At 41.2% G+C, this 20,099-nt stretch overlaps 1 protein-coding gene across 1 annotated transcript; it reads left to right on the forward strand.

Annotated features, from left to right (window-relative positions):
* The first annotated feature begins 5,146 nt into the window (after window positions 1-5,146).
* Window positions 5,147-9,246, forward strand: LOC124255307. Its single transcript, XM_046689191.1, has 2 exons — window positions 5,147-5,244; window positions 5,882-9,246. Exon 2 carries the CDS (start codon window positions 5,890-5,892, stop codon window positions 6,811-6,813), a length of 924 nt encoding a protein of 307 aa, XP_046545147.1. The 5' UTR covers window positions 5,147-5,244; window positions 5,882-5,889; the 3' UTR covers window positions 6,814-9,246.
* Window positions 9,247-20,099: the final 10,853 nt, after the last annotated feature.

The raw sequence follows: 20,099 nt of genomic DNA on the forward strand, positions 1-20,099 counted from the left end.
TGTAGATCAGAGAAATCTTCAACTCAGAAATATCCACGAAGTTCTAAGCAGAAAGTGAATACTGTAAGGACTAAATCTAAAAACAGTGAGAATCCTGAGGATTTGTTTGAGAATTCTCTATTTCATGTCACCACATAGAACTTTCGAGTAACTCAAAGTACCCTGAGCCTTATTTCATGACGGTTGATGTTAAAATTATTCCAGTAACATTTGAGATTGATACAGGATGTCCACTGACAATAGTAGTATATACAATGATGGTACGGGACCAGGTACCCCCAAGGGCTCAATATTTTAAATTGAGCCCTTGGGGAGGCCCTAATCCCGTACCATCATTGTATATACTACTACTGAGTTGCATGCAATATTTGACGAAAATCGGTCGAATAGTTTCTGAAATATTGACTTTGAAGTGAGCATGGGGTCGGCCGGGAAAAATCAAGGCCTTTGATTCACACACACACACAATGATGACAATAATCATACAGTGGGCGATCGAAAAGGGACTGTGTCGTGAGGTACGATCATCAACTCCCCGTAAACACAATGGTGGTACTTTTCCACAATGGAAAAAAACAAAAGGTGCACCTCCACTCAAGAGTTGAGTATATAGGGACACTCTTTGTTTGCATTGGGTTTTTCTTTGCGATCCCAGTAGTCCTTCCAACCCCAAGACAGGTATACGGAAAGCAAAAATGGAGTCCAGTGCAGAAAAACAACAACAGTATGTCGATGGGGTTTGGACCACTCTCGTGCTGTTTCTCCATCGGCGAAGGTGCTCTCGAATTAGAGATACACTAGGTACATAGGTATAGAACACAATAAAATGTCCAGAACCAAGCTATCGCACGAAGCCTACACTGAGATCCAATCAGGTCGTTTGTCCCTTCGGGAAGCAAAGAGGAAGTACCACATATCGCAAGCCCGATACACACGAATCCGTGGCAGCTCCGAGAGAACTCCCGACATGGTCGAAGTCTTCGAGAGCCTGCTGGAGAAGTGTCCCCATGTATTGCTTTCGGACCGAGAGAAACAAATCCTGGAGAAATCGGGACACACCTTCTACGAGCACTACCAGATACCTCACCAGTTTCTGGAACTGTATTTGCTGTACTTTCACCCATTCGTCGAAGACGGCAAAATAGTGGATTTCGTCTACCTCTTCCCACCCAACCAATTTCACCCCTTGGCGGGCAAACTCCGCATCGTTCTCGCGGACGACTACTGTTGCCCAGCAGAACCCAAGGACAGAAGACACCACCGATGCACCGACTGCCTGACCACCATATCGGAACTCCCCACTCTCTTTGAGCGAGACAACTGTACGTGCAAGTGCGGTGCCATCGACCACTGTGTCGACAGCAAGAAATGCGTTCTGTGGAAAAACAAAGCGATATAAAGACTACACACCACCCCAGGAGGATCGACTTCCACTCGAGTCTCCGGAAGAAATCCCAATCCACTACTTTCTCTCGAACATAGAGAACCTTTGCAGGCTAGGCAAAATCTGCCACTCGCCCATAACGAAGAGGAAAGATGATGGAGAAGTCGAGTTGCTGCTCCCAGAGCGGGAATAGCTTCTATCGAGAATAGATATTATTTGTTTTCTTTCTCCCCTACTGCATGTGGAAGGGGTGCACGAAGGGGTGGACCGTGGAAACTGGTTTGGGCGTCTTCTTCTCTTCGTGGACTGGTGTGCTGTGCTTCCAGGTCTTGTGGACGACCGTCCAGAGAAAAATGGCAACTAGCGAAATATAGAGCCATCTTTGGGTCGATTCCACCATCTGCCCCACCTTCTGGATATCGAAATTGGTCTCTTCTTCTTGTTCCTCCTCCATTTCCTCGTGGAGGAGTTTGGAATCGTTGTTTTTGTCGTCATCCAGCCTAGACAAGTCGTCGACCAACATATTCGTGGTTTGCCTCGCACGAGTCTCGATCTTCCCCAGGCAGTTGTAGAAGTCCTGGATGGTTGGCAATGTATTACCGGGTATTGCTACTTTCGATCTATCTCGAGTCACCTTGTGGCAATGGTTCGATGACCGGCAATGATACTTCTGGTGGTGGTGGTACTTCTTCTTCGACTGGCGGCATGGTTGTGGTTTCCTCGATCGGATCTCGCCCTTTGGGGGACCTGATCCCGTACCATCATTGTATATACTACTACAATTGTAAACGAAGAAACTGCAAACAAACTTTGACTTATGACATCAGTGTTACAGGATAACTGTGTACCACTTACAAGTTACACAGGACAGGAAGTATACTTGTAAGGTTTCACAGCTGTGGATGTTACATACCAAGGCCAATCTTACACACTACAAGTGGCCTTATCTCAAGGTAATGGACCGAATCTGTTAGGCAGAACATGGATATCAGCAATGGACTTTGACTTGAGAGATTCTTCTGTGAGTTTTGTCCAAACTTCTACTTTGTCACTTCAAGATGTGTTAGATAAACATGCTACTATTTTTTAAGAAGGTCTTGGGACACTGAAAGGGTTTAAAGCTCATATTTATGTGGATCGAGACGCTACTCCTAAGTTTTACAAAACAAGATCAGTGCCGTATGCTTTATGTCAGAAAATAGACGTTGAACTAAATCGCTTACTCCAGGAAGGTATTTTTGAGCCAGTGAATTACTCAGAATGGGCCTGTCCTATTGTACCAGTGCTAAAGCCAGATTCAACAGTCAGAATCTGCGGGGACTTCAAACTGACAGTGAATCGTGCCTCAAGATTGGAACAGTACCCGATACCTACCTTGGAAGACTTGTGTACTAGACTATCAGGAGGGCAGAAGTTCTCAAAACTTTATATGAGTCATGCATATCAACGGCTTGTCTTGGATGAGGAGTCTAGGATGTATGTTGTGGCCAATACACACAGAGGATTTTTTAGATATACCAGACTACCCTTTGGAGTTTCATCTGCACCTACTATATTCGAATGATTGAAAACCTACTGCAAGGAATAAAACCTTGATGACATTATCAATCCGGGGATGAATGACAATGAACCTTTGCAAATCTTGGACCAAGTGTTGCATAAATTGTCAGATGCAGGACTGCTCTTGAGAAAGGACAAATGTGTGTTCTTAGCTGATGAAGTGGAATATCTGGGATACAGAGTAGATAGTGCAGGTTTTCACCCAGTGGAGAAGAAGATTTCAGCAATTCAGAATGCCAAGAAACCAGAGAATGTGAAAGAACTCAGTGCTTATCTTGGGATACTGAACTATTATCATAGATTCCTGCCGAATCTACCAGACACACTATCCCTTGTACAAGTTGCTACAGAAGGATGTCAAGTCGAAATGGGAAAAGCCTGAACGCCAAGCATTTGGGAAGTCTAAGAGAAACCTACAGTCATCGGATGTACTCATACACTTCGACAGTAGCAAACCTCTACTACTACAGTGCGATGCATCGCCCTATGGTGTTGGATTGGTGTTAGCACACAGATTACCTGATGGTACATAAAGACCTATCAGTTTTGCTTCTAGGACACTATCTAAAGCAGAACAGAATTATTCTCAGTTGGATAGAGAAGGCTTGAGTGTGATATTTGGACTTCGCAAGTTTCACAAATATGTGTACGGTAGATATTTCGAGATTGTTACAGATCACAAGCCATTGATCTCATTATTCAGTGAACATAACCCTGTGCCTCAGATGGGTTCACCCAGAGTGCAGAGATGGTCTGTACTACTGAGAGTGTATGATTACACAATTGTGCATAAGAATGGTACAGCTCACACCAATGCGGATGCATTGAGTAGGATACCAGCTCCAGATTCAGGTGAACCTAAACCTGAAATGACTGTACTCATGCTTCATCAACTTGAAGAAACGCTACCCGTGAGATCTGAAGATATTCGCAAAGAAACGGAGAAAGACAAAACATTGTGTCTTGTTCGCGAATATGTAATCCGAGGTTGGCCTGGACGAAGTAATCTTGAAACCTGCTGGGAACAGTACTACAAAGTTAGAACTGAACTGAGCGTCATGGATGGATGCCTATTCCGAGGTTCAAGAGTAGTGATCCCTGGAACTCTCAGACCAGTGATACTGTCTGAACTTCACCAGTCACACCCTGGAATAACCAGAATGAAAGGCCTCGCCCGCAGCTATGCACGGTGGCGTCATCTTGATACAGATGTGGAAAACATTGTCAGCAGTTGAGACAGTTGCCAAGAAAACAGAAACTCTCCAAGCAACGTTCCTCTACATCCTTGGGAGTATCCTTCGAAACCCGAGCAAGGAGTGCATATGGACTATGCTGGTCCATCCATGGGACATACGTTCCTGGTGATCATTGACTCGTATTCCAAGTGGATTGAATGTTTTCCAGTAACGTCATCTACTGCGTCATCAACCATCAACCAGCTACGTCGACTGTTTGCTGCCTACGGATTACCTGAAACAGTTGTAATGGATAATACTGCATCTTTTGTGGGAGAGGAATTTGCCATGTTAATGTCAAAGAATGGTGTAGAGCACATCACGACTTCGCCAGAAACGGGTTAGCTGAGAGAACAGTACAAATAGTTAAAGAGGGATGGAAGAAAATGGAAGGTGACTCGGCTGCTACCGAACTTCACAGACTACGTTCTAGATTGTACTTGATGTTTCCAAATCTGGAGCAGAAGGTGAAGAAAAGCCAACGTAAATTGGTTGAACAGTCTTCAAAAGTGAAATGCAGAGAATTTCAAGTGTCTGACCATGTGCAGTCTTTCGCAGTCGTCACCCAGTCGACATGGTGTGTGGTTTGTGCATGTGCATGGAACAATAAATAATTGACGAACCTAACACAAACAAACAGCATTCGTATGTTCTAAAATATTATTGAAATTGTATGCAAAATATCCCTTTCTCTAAAAATGTTTCTAGAAAGTGAAAATGGTCAGAAATTCACAATGTGTATCCTGGGCCTCAGCTATGAAAACTAATACCCATGATGCTATTCAGTGTTTATATACACACTGGGGCGGTGGGGTAACCTAGTGGTTAAAGCTCTCACACCTGACCCGGGTTCGATTTCCCACATGGGTACAATGTGTGAAGCCCATTTCTGCTTGAATACTGCTAAATGTGGCGTAAAACCCAACTCACTCACTCACACACACAGGTCATTGTGAACTACGATAAGCCAGATATTGAAATGCTCACCACTCGAACATCAGCCTTGCTGTGCGACTGACGTGATACGGACGCACTGCGCACAGGGACACAACAGTCACGCCACAGGTAAATACTTTGAACCGAATGTTGAATTACACATAAACCACGTACAAACGTTTATGTAAATTCCCGTGATGATTTTTCAAACATCGAGTTGTAAAGATAACAGATGAAAACCCGACACTTTCATGTTTCAAATAGATTTACTTGAGGCCTGAGATGTGATATTTGACATTTAGATTATAGCATATTTTACAAGTATTGACACACAATATATATAAACTGTTCCCGCGCCTTCTGTATTTGCCTGTCTTGCGTGTATCAGGTCAATAAGTCATGGGTGGGTAATGTATGAGGATGTTTGACGACAACATGGAGAGATAGACAGGGGATGTACGGTTCCAATTTACTTCCTTGTGTATCGCTGCGTGTAACCGCGCTGCTTTGCAATTGTATAGTAACTTATCAGCAGCCTAGCCTGGGTCACGCTGCAAACGTCAACACGGCCACTTATTAGTGGACATTGATCTTTGCCTGAAATAAGATAAATTACATGACAGTCATGTGACTGAAAACATGCATATTTTGTTAAGACAATCTGTTGCACATCTTTTGCATTGAAATTGTTTTAGAAGTATTCGAGAACGCGACCTTCGACCAAATGTTGCGATCATCATGTGTGTTGTACTCTCTTACTTCACAGTTTTCAAAATGCCGGAAGTGGACATTCCTTCTTTCAGTTCCGAAGTTAAGTCTTGCTACAAGCTACAAAAGGAACTGGCTCAGGAATTACGTGACTTTGCTGAAAACCTGAAATCTAAACAGAGAAAACTTGACATTGCAAAACTCACTTCCTCAAATGTTGGTCTCGTTGGTGGGGTTTTTGCAATTGCCGGTTTGATTCTGGCGCCCGTTACTGCAGGGGCCTCATTAGGCCTGACCATAGCTGGGGGCGTAGTAGGAGGAGGTGGTGCCGTGTCAGGTTTGTCGTCCATGATTGTTGAGTATCGCATCACCAAGAAAGCTGAAAAACACTTATCTCAAAGACTTCATGATTATGCGGAAATGTCAGAAGATATTAACTCAAAACTGAATACGCTAATTAAGACACTGCAAGAATCAGAGAAGGATGTTCTGCAAGGTCAAATTGAAAAAAGTACTTTTATCAACAAGGAGACAAAGAACGATATCATTGGAATGATCAGAAGCACTGAAAAAATATCATTTCCTCTGGGTCTTGCAGCCAGAGGGGCAGTAGTTATCATATCAGTCAAGGACGTGGTTGACTCGGTAATCAAGGCGGTTAAAATTACCAGGGCAACTAAAAGGGCTGTTGATGTTGTTGGGAGTATTGCAGCTGGTGCTGAGGTATCTGCCAGAGTTTTCTCTGCTGGAAGATCTGTAGGAACGGCTACTGATGTTGGAACTGACGTCACTTCCGCTGCTGGGAAGGCCGCCACGGCCGGTAAAGCTGCAGCAGCCGGGGTGAAGGTCGCAGGTGTGGTTCTTGCCGCTGCCGGAGTGGCAGTAGATCTCGGTGCTGTTATTTACTACAGTCGTAAAATACACAAAAACGAACCCTCAAAGATTGTAGAGAACATCTTGAAAGTGGCTGATTGTCTGGACACAGAATGAGGGAAGAAACAGCCACAATCACAATCCAGGCTACCATAGAAATACATGTGTGGTAAATATGTAAACCATTTCGACAAGCCTGAATACCAGATTTCATTAATCGCCTCTTACTATAAACATGGGTTGTGGAAGACCAATTCTAACCTGGAATACCACAAATAATGATTGATTGAAACATCCCGGTGCCACGCAGTTCGCGTCTACCTATTTCTCAACCCTTGTAAGTGTGTATTGGGTGGTTTGGCAACAGTTTTGCCATAGTTTTGCCAATTACTATTTGCACAAATTATTCTCATTGCAATGAAATGAATAATCGTGCAGTATAGTTCACACTCTCTCTGTACAAATACGTAGCTTCACTACGTACCACTATATTGATATTCAAGTATGTAGCACGAGAGAATTCACCTATCTGTGATGAGACTGACAACGATGGTACATCAATCCAAGAAGAGTATGTTACCACCATCAGATCGGATTATCTAGAGGAGCATGTTCTCCTGTCAGGTGATTTTACTGCCAGGATGAAGCAGTTTCTAGATTTTATACTTGATGACAACATATACTGCGTGTATGATGCTGATGACTATCCTAGTGATGGTATCGCTATTTCAAGATCCACTAAAGAGCTAATCGATCATTTGGAATCCATACATTAAATGTATCATGATAAGTCTGGTGAATCTACATGTGTCACACATAACGGTTCAAGTGTTGCTGACTATATGCTAGTCAGCTCATCACTATTTCCTCCTGTAACTGACTTCGGAATCGGAACTCAGGACCTTTCCTGTCATTTCCCTCTGTACTGCATCCTCGATATTCCTTCAATCTACTCTGTTTCACACTCAACCTACCGCCTCTGCACAACAAAGTGATACTCAACAGAATAGCGAAGGGGGTAACTGAGTTAACTATGTGTTTTCTAAAGAAACAACCAATTTTTGACTAATTTCAGCCGATCATTCATGGATACCCTTGATAGACTGAACAAACTTGTATATACCGACATTAATGAACCAGTGAGTTTATTTGTCAGTGTTTCCAGGAGGCAGGAGTTCATACCAGGACTGTGTATCACAACAGATACAGCAGGAGTTCTAGTGATAAATCTCAACCTCCAAGGTGGGATGCAGAGTTGGAGCAATTAAAACATGATAAATATTCTGCACTAAGAGTTCATAGAGACAATAATCAAGATTTGGATCTATTGAGGCAACTCCGTAATTTGTTCAAGAAGACAGTCAGTATCAAGAGAGCTAATTACATGCATAAACAGAGACCGAAGCTTGTGGAAGCAAGCAATAACCCTAAAAGTTTTGGAAATTAGTCAAACAGAATAAAAAGTCCAGTAATATATCTGCCTCAATTTCTTGTCAACAGTGGTTTAATAACTTTTTATCCTTACTTTGTGTCAATCAAACAGGCGTTGTTGACTCTATTCCAATTGGCATATGTCTCAGTTGCACTCAACCGCGCAAAATTGGTCATAACTTAATGCAGCAATTACTCAACAAGAAGTTTGTATCATGTTATGAATATTCCTAATAATAGTAATAAGTCACCAGGACCTGATGGAGTGGCTGGAGAATTTCTTAAAGCTTCTAGTAATTATATTGTACCCTTTCTTACTTCCATTTTAAATGGGGGCGGTGGGGTAGAATAGTGGTTAAAGCGTTGGCTCGTCACGCCGAAGACCCGGGTTCGATTTCCCACATGGGTAAAATATGTGAAGCCCATTTCTGGTGTCCCCCGCCGTGATGTTGCTGGAACATTGCTAAAAGCGGCGTAAAACTAAACTCAGTGAGTCAGTATGTTTTAAATGAAATATTTGACAGTGGTAATTTCCCTAAAACATGGAGCAAGAGTATGATATGTCCTTCATTAAATCTGGCTGTAAAGATGACCCCAATAATTATAGAGGCATATCCCTCATTGACTCTATTTGAAAAATGTTTGCTTTTAATTTGAATAAACGCCTTCAGAAATTGGGTGATTTTAATGAAATTATTAGTGAGTCCCAAGCAGGCTTCAGAGATAATTATTCTACGACTGATCATATATTTTCCCTCCAGGTGTTAATTCAGAAATATTCTTGCAAAAGGAAGGGCAGATTTTATTATCTTTTTATTGATTTTTCCAATGCCTTTGACACTATTAACTTCCCTGTTTAAAGTTGGTATGTGTGGTAAATTTGTTCATTTTATAAAAAGAATGTATCAGAATTTATCAGCTTGTGTTCAAAAGGCTTGTCTAAATGTTTTCTTGTAATATTGGTACCCGTCAAGGTTGTGTTTTAAGCCCACAATTATCTTCATTAACAAGTTATGTACTTTAATGGAGCAGGAGGGTGGTTCAGGTGTAACAGTTCCATTAGATTTTAATAATTTATGTTCACTTATGTTTGCTGCTGATGTTTCATCCCTGTCTGATACATGTAACCAATTACAGAAAAATATTGATGTTCTGGAGAAATTTTGTAAATTCACTGGTATGTCAGTTACTCTTAAAAATATTCTTGTTTTTAGAAATGGTGGACCTCTAAGAGATTATGAAAAAAATGGCATTATAATTGTAAACAAATTGAATCTGTATCTTTTTATAAATATTTATGACTTGTATTTACACCAAAACTTGTATGAAGTAAAGTCCATATGTGTCTTGTTTCTCAGGTCAATAAGGCATTATTTTCTATAAATAATTTGACTAAGAAAAATGGGTAGTGTCAATTCTAAAGATTTGTTTAAAATATTTGATTGTATGATCTCACCTATATTATGTTATGGAGCTGAAGTTCGATGCACCAGTTATTGTAAACTTATAGAGAGAGTCTGTACAAATTAAATTTTGTAAGTAGTTTTTAAAATTTGGTAAATTTACTTGTAATGATATGGTACTTGGAGAATGTGGTAGACTCCCTTTACAAATTGTTTATATGACTAAGGTTATCAAATAATGATGTCATTTATTGTACTTACCTCTAAATAGACTCCCAAAACACTGTTACGAAATGCTGAAATCATTAGATGATGTTGGATGTGTAACTTGGGCAACTAATGTTAAAAATGTTGTATTCACTTATGGTCTAGCTATGCATGGGTCGTGAGGATATTGGATATGTTAAGTATTTTATGTTCCATTTTAAACAAAGACTAACTGATAATTAAAACCAATCCTGGTATACTTCCATTGTAAATTCACATAAAACTATTCATTATTGTCAGTTTAAAACACTATTAGATGTAGCAAAATGCTTAAATTGTAATATTTGCTTAAATTTGAGATCTGCCCTATCAAAATTCAGATGAGGAAATTTTAATTTAGCAATAGAGACTGTCAAGATATGAAAATATTGCTTCTGATGAAAGATTTTGTTTATTTTGTAAATCAAAAGGTATTAATGTTGCTGAAGATGAATGGCATATTTTGTATATCTGTTTTTTATGCTTGTTTTTCTGATATTCCAGTTAAATATATTGTGAAATATTTTAGTCAGCTTCCATGATAAACAACTTTATAAATATTATGCAATTGATGTAATTAAGAATGCTAGTTTATGTATATATTATGTACAAATTAGAATTAAAGGGCAGACCATTTTTATAAATTCATGTCTGCCATTCATGTGATGTGTTATCCTGCATGTGACTGTATCATGGGCCAGTGGGCTTTTAATGAATAAAACTGTCTGTCTGTCGTAGCTTTACTTACTTCATTTACTCAACGATTGATATTCCGTGTCCATCTTTATAAAGAGAATAAAGATTGATTGATTGACTTAATTCTGTAAGCAATTATCGGATTTCTAAGTGTAGCTTTACTCATTCAAATGGTGACAGTTCGTTTAACGAAAGCTAAAAAATCTTTCCAAGAGTGATTCGCAATGAGGCCCCCATTACACCAACAATTAACTGTCGCTGGCTTGATTATTGCGGTTAAGCTTTCTCTTGTTTCTTTGCGGGCGGCAGTTGGAGTGATTAGATTAAATGCCTTAATTGGTTCATCAAGTTTTTATAGTTGTGTTTTGAGGTTTCGTTGTGGACACATTTGTTCCGCTTGATTTGGTATCTAATGTGTTGTCTTAATAAAACTGAGTTGACCATATTCCTTTCACCTTCATTTCTAGTTTTTATTCCACTAGACTCCTGGCATAGGCAGTTGTAACAATGGTAATCCCCATAGGGCATCAGTTTAATGATGGACATGATGACCAGAGAGTCATGCAGTCAAGGGTACGAATTGCTTGAAGAACCTGTGTTTGATGAACATAAAGAAGTTTCTGGATTTTATCTTCTTTTATTCTTTGCTGCAACGTTTCGGGGCGTGTTTATCATCAGATATAACTAATGAACAGGAAGGGCATCAATTTTTTTTCATGTGTATTAACACGGAAAAACTAGACAAAGTTTTACCAATATTTTATAACGATATGCGTTATTGAAAACTGGAAATATTACAGACTAACCGACTACGTTCCTCAATCTTAAACCTGCCAAGGGTCACATTGATAACGAGCATCGGACTTAATCCGGGACCAGTATCTCTAAAGCTAACAGAACCAAGGTGCATTACGTTTATCTGTCTTTACGGCTGTTTGTATTCCACGTTGGTCAAATCACGTGCGTGCCACATATACCTTCGTGGCATACTCGCGACTGGCCATCGATTCTTCGGTCCAACTAAATGACATAATCTGACGTTCACAATAACAACGTTATCGTAAGTTTTATCTGTAAACGCGATTATTTGCGATAGCTAGAATAGATATATATTACGGATGACAGTCACAAATCAGGGGGTGGCTGTCTAGTAAATTCACTCAGGTAAGAAACTTTACTTCCTTCTACTTTGACATACTATTGTTATTCTATGTTAACTTTAACCTATTGTAAATACATTAACTATAAGTTACCACCCTTGGCAGTACCTTCAGGTTTATGTGGAACAAGGCATCCCTTAGTATGTGTCTCATATCTTCTGTATTACAGTTTAGGATTGTTTATTTGATACTGATTTACACTACACTGTTTTGTGACTATTATAGAATGTATAGAGTGTATCGGATATTTTAACTATTGTATTACGTTGTGAACACTATGCTGTTTGGGACCGTTGCAGAATGTAGATTGTATGAACCCCCACTGGGGTGATGTGTAGTGTACTGAACTATTGTTGTGTACATTGGAATATGTGTCGCGATTAATGTAGTATGTGTCGTGTGTAACGAATCTACATGTAATTTACTTTGATAGCTGATTGCATTGTTAACATGTTCTAATAATTAATCATAAACCATACTATTATTGATTGATTATGTAAAATCATCCTGTGACTGCTGTGTAATAAACTCCTTGTTTATTTTACTCAGGTGTTGTGTTGTGTGTGGGTTGGTATAGTCATACTCTTGCCAAGCGAGCTGATTCCCCAACACTCGCGTTTTAACAAGTGGCGGAGAATCAAAAATCGGCCTATGGCTACATACCAACCCACAAATGACAACACCAGGAGCCGGACACAGCCAGAGCCACAGCCACGGCCGACCTCCGACCCTGTCACAGAATCCAGCGGCCTTGACGAACTACTGGAGGACCTTACAACAATAGCTTCGGGCCCAAACACTGACAGCGTTAATCCTCCCGTAACTATCAACGGAGACGGGATTGCGTCGGCCCCAAACACTGACGGTGGTCATCCTCCAGTCACTATCAACGAAGACGGGATTGCGTCGGCCCCAAACACTGACGGTGGTCATCCTCAAGCCGTGCCACATCACACACAGTCCCCCAATATGGCATACGTGAGTAATCTGGTGCCAAAATTCAACGGTACAGGCAACGCCCGACAATGGCTGAAGAAGATGGATTGTCTTAGACAGCACCAATCACTGAGTGATTCAGTCTACTTGAATCTCCTGCCATTGTATTTAGATGGACCCGCTGCTACTTGGCTGGACTCGCTTCATCCAGCCCCAACAACCGCAGCCCAATTCTAAGCCGTCTTTACTCGTAGGTTCACCGATGTCACCTCACAGACAGCTTTCCTGTCCGCCCGCCAAAATAACACCGAGTCCGGGCCTGCCTTCATTGAACGCGTCCAGGAGAAGACAGTCGGCCTCCAGATCCCCGAGACCGTCCTTGTTCAGGTCATCATCAATGGTCTGCAGCCTCCTTTAAAGGGATTGGTTATTCCCCATGGTCCAGAGTCACTGGAGGCATTGTCACATCAGGTGAGACAAGCCATCTCATCTGTGACGTCACCTGGGGTTGACAACAATCAACTGGCCACCATCGCTGCTCTGTTGACAACACAACAGCGGCAACTTGACAGGTTGACTGCTCAGATGACCCACGTTCCACAGAGGCAGAATGTCAAGAGATATGCCAGCCGGGAGCCGCCTCACCAACCTAGGGTCAACACTCGTCGTTCTGCACAACCTCTGCAGCAACAACAACGGCAACAACAACAGCGGAGCAGCTACAGACAACCTTCAGGTAATTGCCAGGGTTGTGGTCACAATTGTCGGTCTACATTTTCATGTCCATCCTCAAATCAGCAATGTAGTTATTGTCATGGGTTACATCACTTTGCTAGGGTATGTCGCCTAAGATTGAATCAGCAATAGGGATTCGCGCCTGTTGGTAGGCCCTTGCCTACGAGCAGGCACGCCTTGAGAGCCGCTAGGCGTAAGAATACGTCTAAATCTTCTTTCAGCAGGCATACCAGTACCCCCAAATCCTCTAGTACATCCCATCAGTCACAGATTAAGAATACAGTGTATGTAAAGGTTGGTGATTTTCGCTGTCATGCCTTAGTAGACACAGGTGCCACCTTGTCAGTTCTATCTCTTCCCACTTTAAAAAGGGCAGGTATTCCCCTGTCCCAGATGTCGGACAGTACGCTCTCACATTGTAGCGGTGTTGGGGGAGAGCACATTAAGGTACTTGGGTCAGTTAGGATTTCCCTCTCCATTGGTGGTATGCCGATCGACCACAACTTTTTAGTTCTCAAATCAGTGCAACATTCAATCATCCTAGGGCAAGATTTCCTCACTCAAAATGAAGCCATCATAGACTATACAACTCGCTCGTTATTTGACCAACGTGGAATACAAACAGCCGTAAAGACAGATAAACGTAATGCACCTTGGTTCTGTTAGCTTTAGAGATACTGGTCCCTGATTAAGTCCGATGCTCGTTATCAATGTGACCCTTGGCAGGTTTAAGATTGAGGAACGTAGTTGGTTAGTCTGTAATATTTCCAGTTTTCAATAACGCATATCGTTATAAAATATTGGTAAAACTTTGTCTAGTTTTTCCGTGTTAATAGTATCCCCCTGTTCTTTTAAAATTTCGTCCCGAAATTTCAATGAACAAAAATGACATCATACGGTACATTACGAGTGATGAGTAAATTGCGGTACGGAAACAACTGGTACCGCGGATCCATGATGGCTGACGAGAACATGTGTACAGGTATTGATAAAGAGTCAAATTATCGTAATGGTTTTAGATAAGATATACAGGAACGTACAAGTAAACACATAAGTCGAATTGCCAACATCGGCGTAGCAAAATATAACAATAACAAGTTCAACGGAATTTCTGACGTGTACACACAAAACACAGGTGAGCTGCTTTCCAGCTCGTACAAACAAAACACTGGCCGTTTCCACCGAGCGGCAAAATCCTGCTCGCGGTTGACCATATAGTCGGAACACCTGACTGATAATTACATATATGACATATAGAAACAAAAACATAATGTGCGCAATGCGTCGTCGTTTGCATATGAATGTAATATTTTCATGGAAACAGTAAGATCCTTGAAGTTAAGAGTCTTATATTGTGAGCCTAGACTCGGCAAGGCTTACAGATATTGTGATCTGCTCTAAACAAAGCAAGGACATGAAGAGAAGGGAACCTAACCAACTTCAAAAGCCTAAACTGACATATAATGAAAAATTCATTCAAGTGAATTAGGCTCGACGATATTTCTACGAATCGTTTATGTGAGCCAGGGACCCGAAGTTACTTACTTCCGCCGGTATCATATTTAAGAGTAAACTCACAGAGGCGAAACGAAGTACATGTAGTACGATACAGACTGGGTATACAGTCTCCACTAAATAGCTCGGTAAATATGCCTAGCAATGGGTCTCCATGACATGGGTAATCTTGTACAGAAGCTGTTACGACAGGGAACGATATGTCATATCTTTCATAATAAATTTGATGCTCACATGTTCAAAATGGATGACATGAAAATGTAAGCAGGAAATCATATTGTATTGAATAGCTTATGGAAAGCTATTATCTATAGTGACGGTTATAGACCTACAAAGTATGAGAAAAATCCTTGAAACCGGGAGTCTGGTTTGTATGGGAAGACTTGGATCCCTCAGATAACGTTGATCTGCACTAAATGCGTACATGTGTAGGGCGTAGGGTGTGACCAGATCGTACCGTAGAGTAAGAACCTAGCCGATTTCAACAACGTAATCTGATAAAGATGTATGTCTGATAACATCACATAGATTACAATACATACTCAATATATGAAAACATGACAAATGTGAACACAACGAAACAATGACCGGAGAACATACAACATACCTCACATAAACAAGAACGTCCTTGAGAAGTTCACGTACACAGTTCACGGTGAGAGTCAGAACCAAAGTTCACAGATATTGTCACACACATCGGAAGAAACTTGCAGATGATTCGTGATGTATGCCTAGGTTGACTTGATCTTGAAAGTTGGTTCACTCACATGAATGTTGGGTTACCGATGATGTCCTGATTGTTGATTATCGGCTGACATCTTGATGATGACCGGGTTGTCTGGGCTTCTGCCTCTGGTCATCTTCTTCTGTGATCCATGATGACGACCGCCATGACGCTGCCTTTGTCGTCCATCATGTCAACTACCGGTGCTTTACTGCGATATGGACCGTGTAGGAAGTGGGACCCCATATATAGTGACTGGAGGAGTACCTGTAGTGTTGGTACCTGGGGCATTGGTTTGTGGGATCCTCCAGTTGCTCGTCTGTTCCGCCCGGTTCTGTGGTGGAGTCTTGGGTTGTCTGTGGATGGGTCGTCTCGGTCCTGCGTCAGGTGTTGCCATGTTTGTGGGTTGGTGTGTCGCCATTGCCACTTTCGGTCCCCCGCCACTTATTAAGAGCGAGCTGAAGTTTCAACTCGCTCAGCAGAGGTACCAGTGGCACAACCAACCCACACAACACCCGAGACCCGAGTGAATTTACTAGACAGCCACCCCCTGATTTGTGACTGTCATCCGTAATATATATCTATTCTAGCTATCGCAAATAATCGCGTTTACAGATAAAACTTACGATAACGTTGTTATTGTGAACGTCAGATTATGTCATTTAGTTGGACCGAAGAATCGATGGCCAGTCGCGAGTATGCCACGAAGGTATATGTGGCACGCACGTGATTTGACCAACGTGGAATACAAACAGCCGACAGATAAACGTAATGCACCTTGGTTCTGTTAGCTTTAGAGATACTGGTCCCGGATTAAGTCCGATGCTCGTTATCAATGTGACCCTTGGCAGGTTTAAGATTGAGGAACGTAGTCGGTTAGTCTGTAATATTTCCAGTTTTCAATATTGGTAAAACTTTGTCTAGTTTTTCCGTGTTAATATGTGTATCACGTAGCCACCAAATTCTGAACATGGGTGGGTCGGTCGTGAAAAACGAAACAAAATTGATAAAGACAAAATTATCTGAATAATGTTCTTGATTCTCATTTATTGTAATTCTTATTACAATTTCTCGCGTTCTGTGGACTCATGGCAGCGACTGATTATAAGATAAACTTGTATATGACGACGCGGTACGTTTAAGGTTCGAGTCGGCGGTGTTGAAATGAAATAAAATGTTTGGGGTGGGATGTGGGTAGGGGGTTATGGACCATGCATTCATTAAAACAAAAGGCAATACTGACACACCGAAACGTCGCTCATATTATAGAATTTGTATATCCATAGAACTCTCCTCGTTGTTCATCACACTAATTTCTATATGCCACTCAAACAAGTGCTGCAGTGTAGTGAAGGCTGACTGAATATTACTGTGCTGTAGTGCAGCAATTTCTGAGTGAACAGAATTGTAACAGCGGGTCGTTAGTCAAATGCTCTACATGGAATATCTATAGCAGTGCTGTCATATATATACATTGACACTCATGTAATAAGAGAGTGCGGGTTCCATTCACAGGTGTACCAATCAGCATGAGGTGTTTGATTATTCAGAACTTCTTAATAACGAAAACTGGGTTCGTTATTCCCTGTATGCTCATCAATTCTAAAAAATGCAAGATAAATATAGCCTACCATATTTCCAGAGGGTTCGTGTTTCGTTATTCGTCTTTCGAATAATGAATAGCGTTCTAGCAGCGGGTTCGTTATTCAAACGCTCTACATGGAATATCTATAGCAGTGCTGTCATATATATACATTGACACTCATGTAATAAGAGAGTGCGGGTTCCATTCACAGGTGTACCAAATGAGCATGAGGTGTGTAAGTATTCAGAACCTCTGAATAACAAAAAACCAACCAGCACTGGGTTCGTTGTTCAATGTATGTGTGTCTACGCGTTAGATAACAAATATATCGTATGTTTCCTTAGTCGTCTTTAAAGGGTGTATATCAAATAACTATAGTAAAGTCGTCAAATCGACTAAGATTAACACATCAGCTTCATCTTAAAGGTGTACCGTTGTCCCAAACCTGCGTAGTTATTCGGTTATTTGAATTACGAAAACCTTACTAGCATGGGTTTTCATTTTGTTTATGTCTAACAATCTGACAAAAGTAAAGGCCGTCTAAGATGTTTCCAATCAGTTGTTAGTTACTAAGTGTTGTCCAGTATTTGTCCAGTAAGAAAACCAAGATTTACTATTTGAAGTGGTTGTCTAGGTGTCTAGATAAATAAAATCATTGCATCAATTCCAGTTGTGAGACTACGATCACAGTTTCCAGCAAACACTAACACATTCAGTGAACTAGCAGTAGACATTGTCAGTTCGGAGGGCAATGAGATATCCTACTTCAGCTCTCGTGTCACATCATCACCTGACCAGTTGTGTAATTCATGAAAGAACAGACACATTGTTACACATTGTCTGTTACACACAATGGCAGGACTGAACAGTATTTTTAAAATGTAGACAGCATGCTCAAGTTGGTCATTCACCTGTGAATGGAACCCGCACTCTCTTATTACATGAGTGTCAATGTATATATATGACAGCACTGCTATAGATATTCCATGTAGAGCGTTTGAATACGAACCCGCTGCTAGAACGTTATTCGTTATTCGAAAGACGAATAACGAAACACGAACCCTCTGGAAATATGGTATATTTATCTTGCTCTATTTAGTTTTCGTTTTGCAGTTCTTATAGAATTGATACACCTGTGAATGGCATACATGAGTGAATAATGAACACCAGTGCTGAGCGTTTTACCCGTGCTGTTTCGTTATTCGAAGACGAATAAGAAGTTTTGAATAATTAAACACCTCGTTCTCATTTGGTACACCTGTGAATGGAACCCAGTTTCAGTGTATATATGTGACAGCTCTACTATAGATATTCCATTTAAAGCGTTTGAATAACGAACCCGCTGCTAGCACGTTATTCCTTATTCGAAAGACGAATAACAAAACACGAACCGGCTGCTAACTTCAGGCTGCTAGCAATTGCTGAGTGAACAGTATTGTTCTGTAGTGTAGTGATGTCTGACTGCACAGTGTTGTACTGTAGTAAAGTAATCGCTGACTGAACAGTGTTGTGCTGTAGTGTAGTGATGTCTGACTGAACAGTGTTGTGCTGTAGTGTAGTGATGTCTGACTGAACAGTGTTGTACTGCAGTGTAGTGATGTCTGACTGAACAGTGTTGTGCTGTAGTGTAGTGATGTCTGACTGAACAGTGTTGTGCTGTAGTGTAGTGATGTCTGACTGAACAGTGTTGTACTGTAGTGTAGTGATGTCTGACTGAACAGTGTTGTACTGTAGTGTAGTGATGTCTGACTGAACAGTGTTGTACTGTAGTGTAGTGATGTCTGACTGAACAGTGTTGTTGTACTGTCTGAAGTGTAGTGATGTCTGACTGAACAGTGTTGTACTGTAGTGTAGTGATGTCTGACTGAACAGTGTTGTGCTGTTGTGTAGTGATGTCTGACTGAACAGTGTTGTACTGTAGTGTAGTGATGTCTGACTGAACAGTGTTGTGCTGTAGTGTAGTGATGTCTGACTGAACAGTGTTGTACTGTAGTGTAGTGATGTCTGACTGAACAGTGTTGTACTGTAGTGTAGTGATGTCTGACTGAACAGTGTTGTACTTAAGTGTAGTGATGTCTGACTGAACAGTGTTGTGCTGTAGTGTAGTGATGTCTGACTGAACAGTGTTGTACTGTAGTGTAGTGATGTCTGACTGAACAGTGTTGTACTGTAGTGTAGTGATGTCTGACTGAACAGTGTTGTACTGTAGTGTAGTGATGTCTGACTGAACATTGTATGCTGTAGTGTAGTGATGTCTGACTGAACAGTGTTGTACTGCAGTGTAGTGATGTCTGACTGAACAGGGTTGTACTTAAGTGTAGTGATGTCTGACTGAACAGTGTTGTACTTAAGTGTAGTGATGTCTGACTGAACAGGGTTGTACTTAAGTGTGTACTTTGTGACTGTGTAGTGATGTCTGACTGAACAGTGTTGTGCTGTAGTGTAGTGATGTCTGACTGAACAGTGTTGTGCTGTAGTGTAGTGATGTCTGACTGAACAGTGTTGTACTGTAGTGTAGTGATGTCTGACTGAACAGTGTTGTACTGTAAGTGTAGTGATGTCTGACTGAACAGTGTTGTGCTGTAGTGTAGTGATGTCTGACTGAACAGTGTAGTGATGTCTGACTGAACAGTGTTGTACTGTAGTGTAGTGATGTCTGACTGAACAGTGTTGTGCTTAAGTGTAGTGATGTCTGACTGAACAGGGTTGTACTTAAGTGTAGTGATGTCTGACTGAACAGTGTTGTGCTGTTGTGTAGTGATTGCTGACTGATAGTATGTCCATCCTCTAACGACAGAAAATCGCCTATTTATAAAGAGAAACATAATTACAAGTTGACATATAAAAGAATATATTAAATGTGGATCCGCTGGATCGCATACGATTTGTTCTCCTTGTGTATATGTATGTATGGTTTGTCATGAGAATTCACCTATGAGGCCACTGGACAACCGACGCTCCCAGTAACGAGT

Source organism: Haliotis rubra, unplaced genomic scaffold (assembly GCF_003918875.1).
Source record: "Haliotis rubra isolate DU_JTF1 unplaced genomic scaffold, ASM391887v1 Scf6, whole genome shotgun sequence".
NCBI lineage: Eukaryota > Metazoa > Mollusca > Gastropoda > Lepetellida > Haliotidae > Haliotis > Haliotis rubra.

Excerpts from the sequence above, each read along its gene's own strand:
- LOC124255307 (XM_046689191.1), top strand. The coding sequence starts at position 5,890 with ATGCCGGAAGTGGACATTCCTTCTTTCAGTTCCGAAGTTAAGTCTTGC.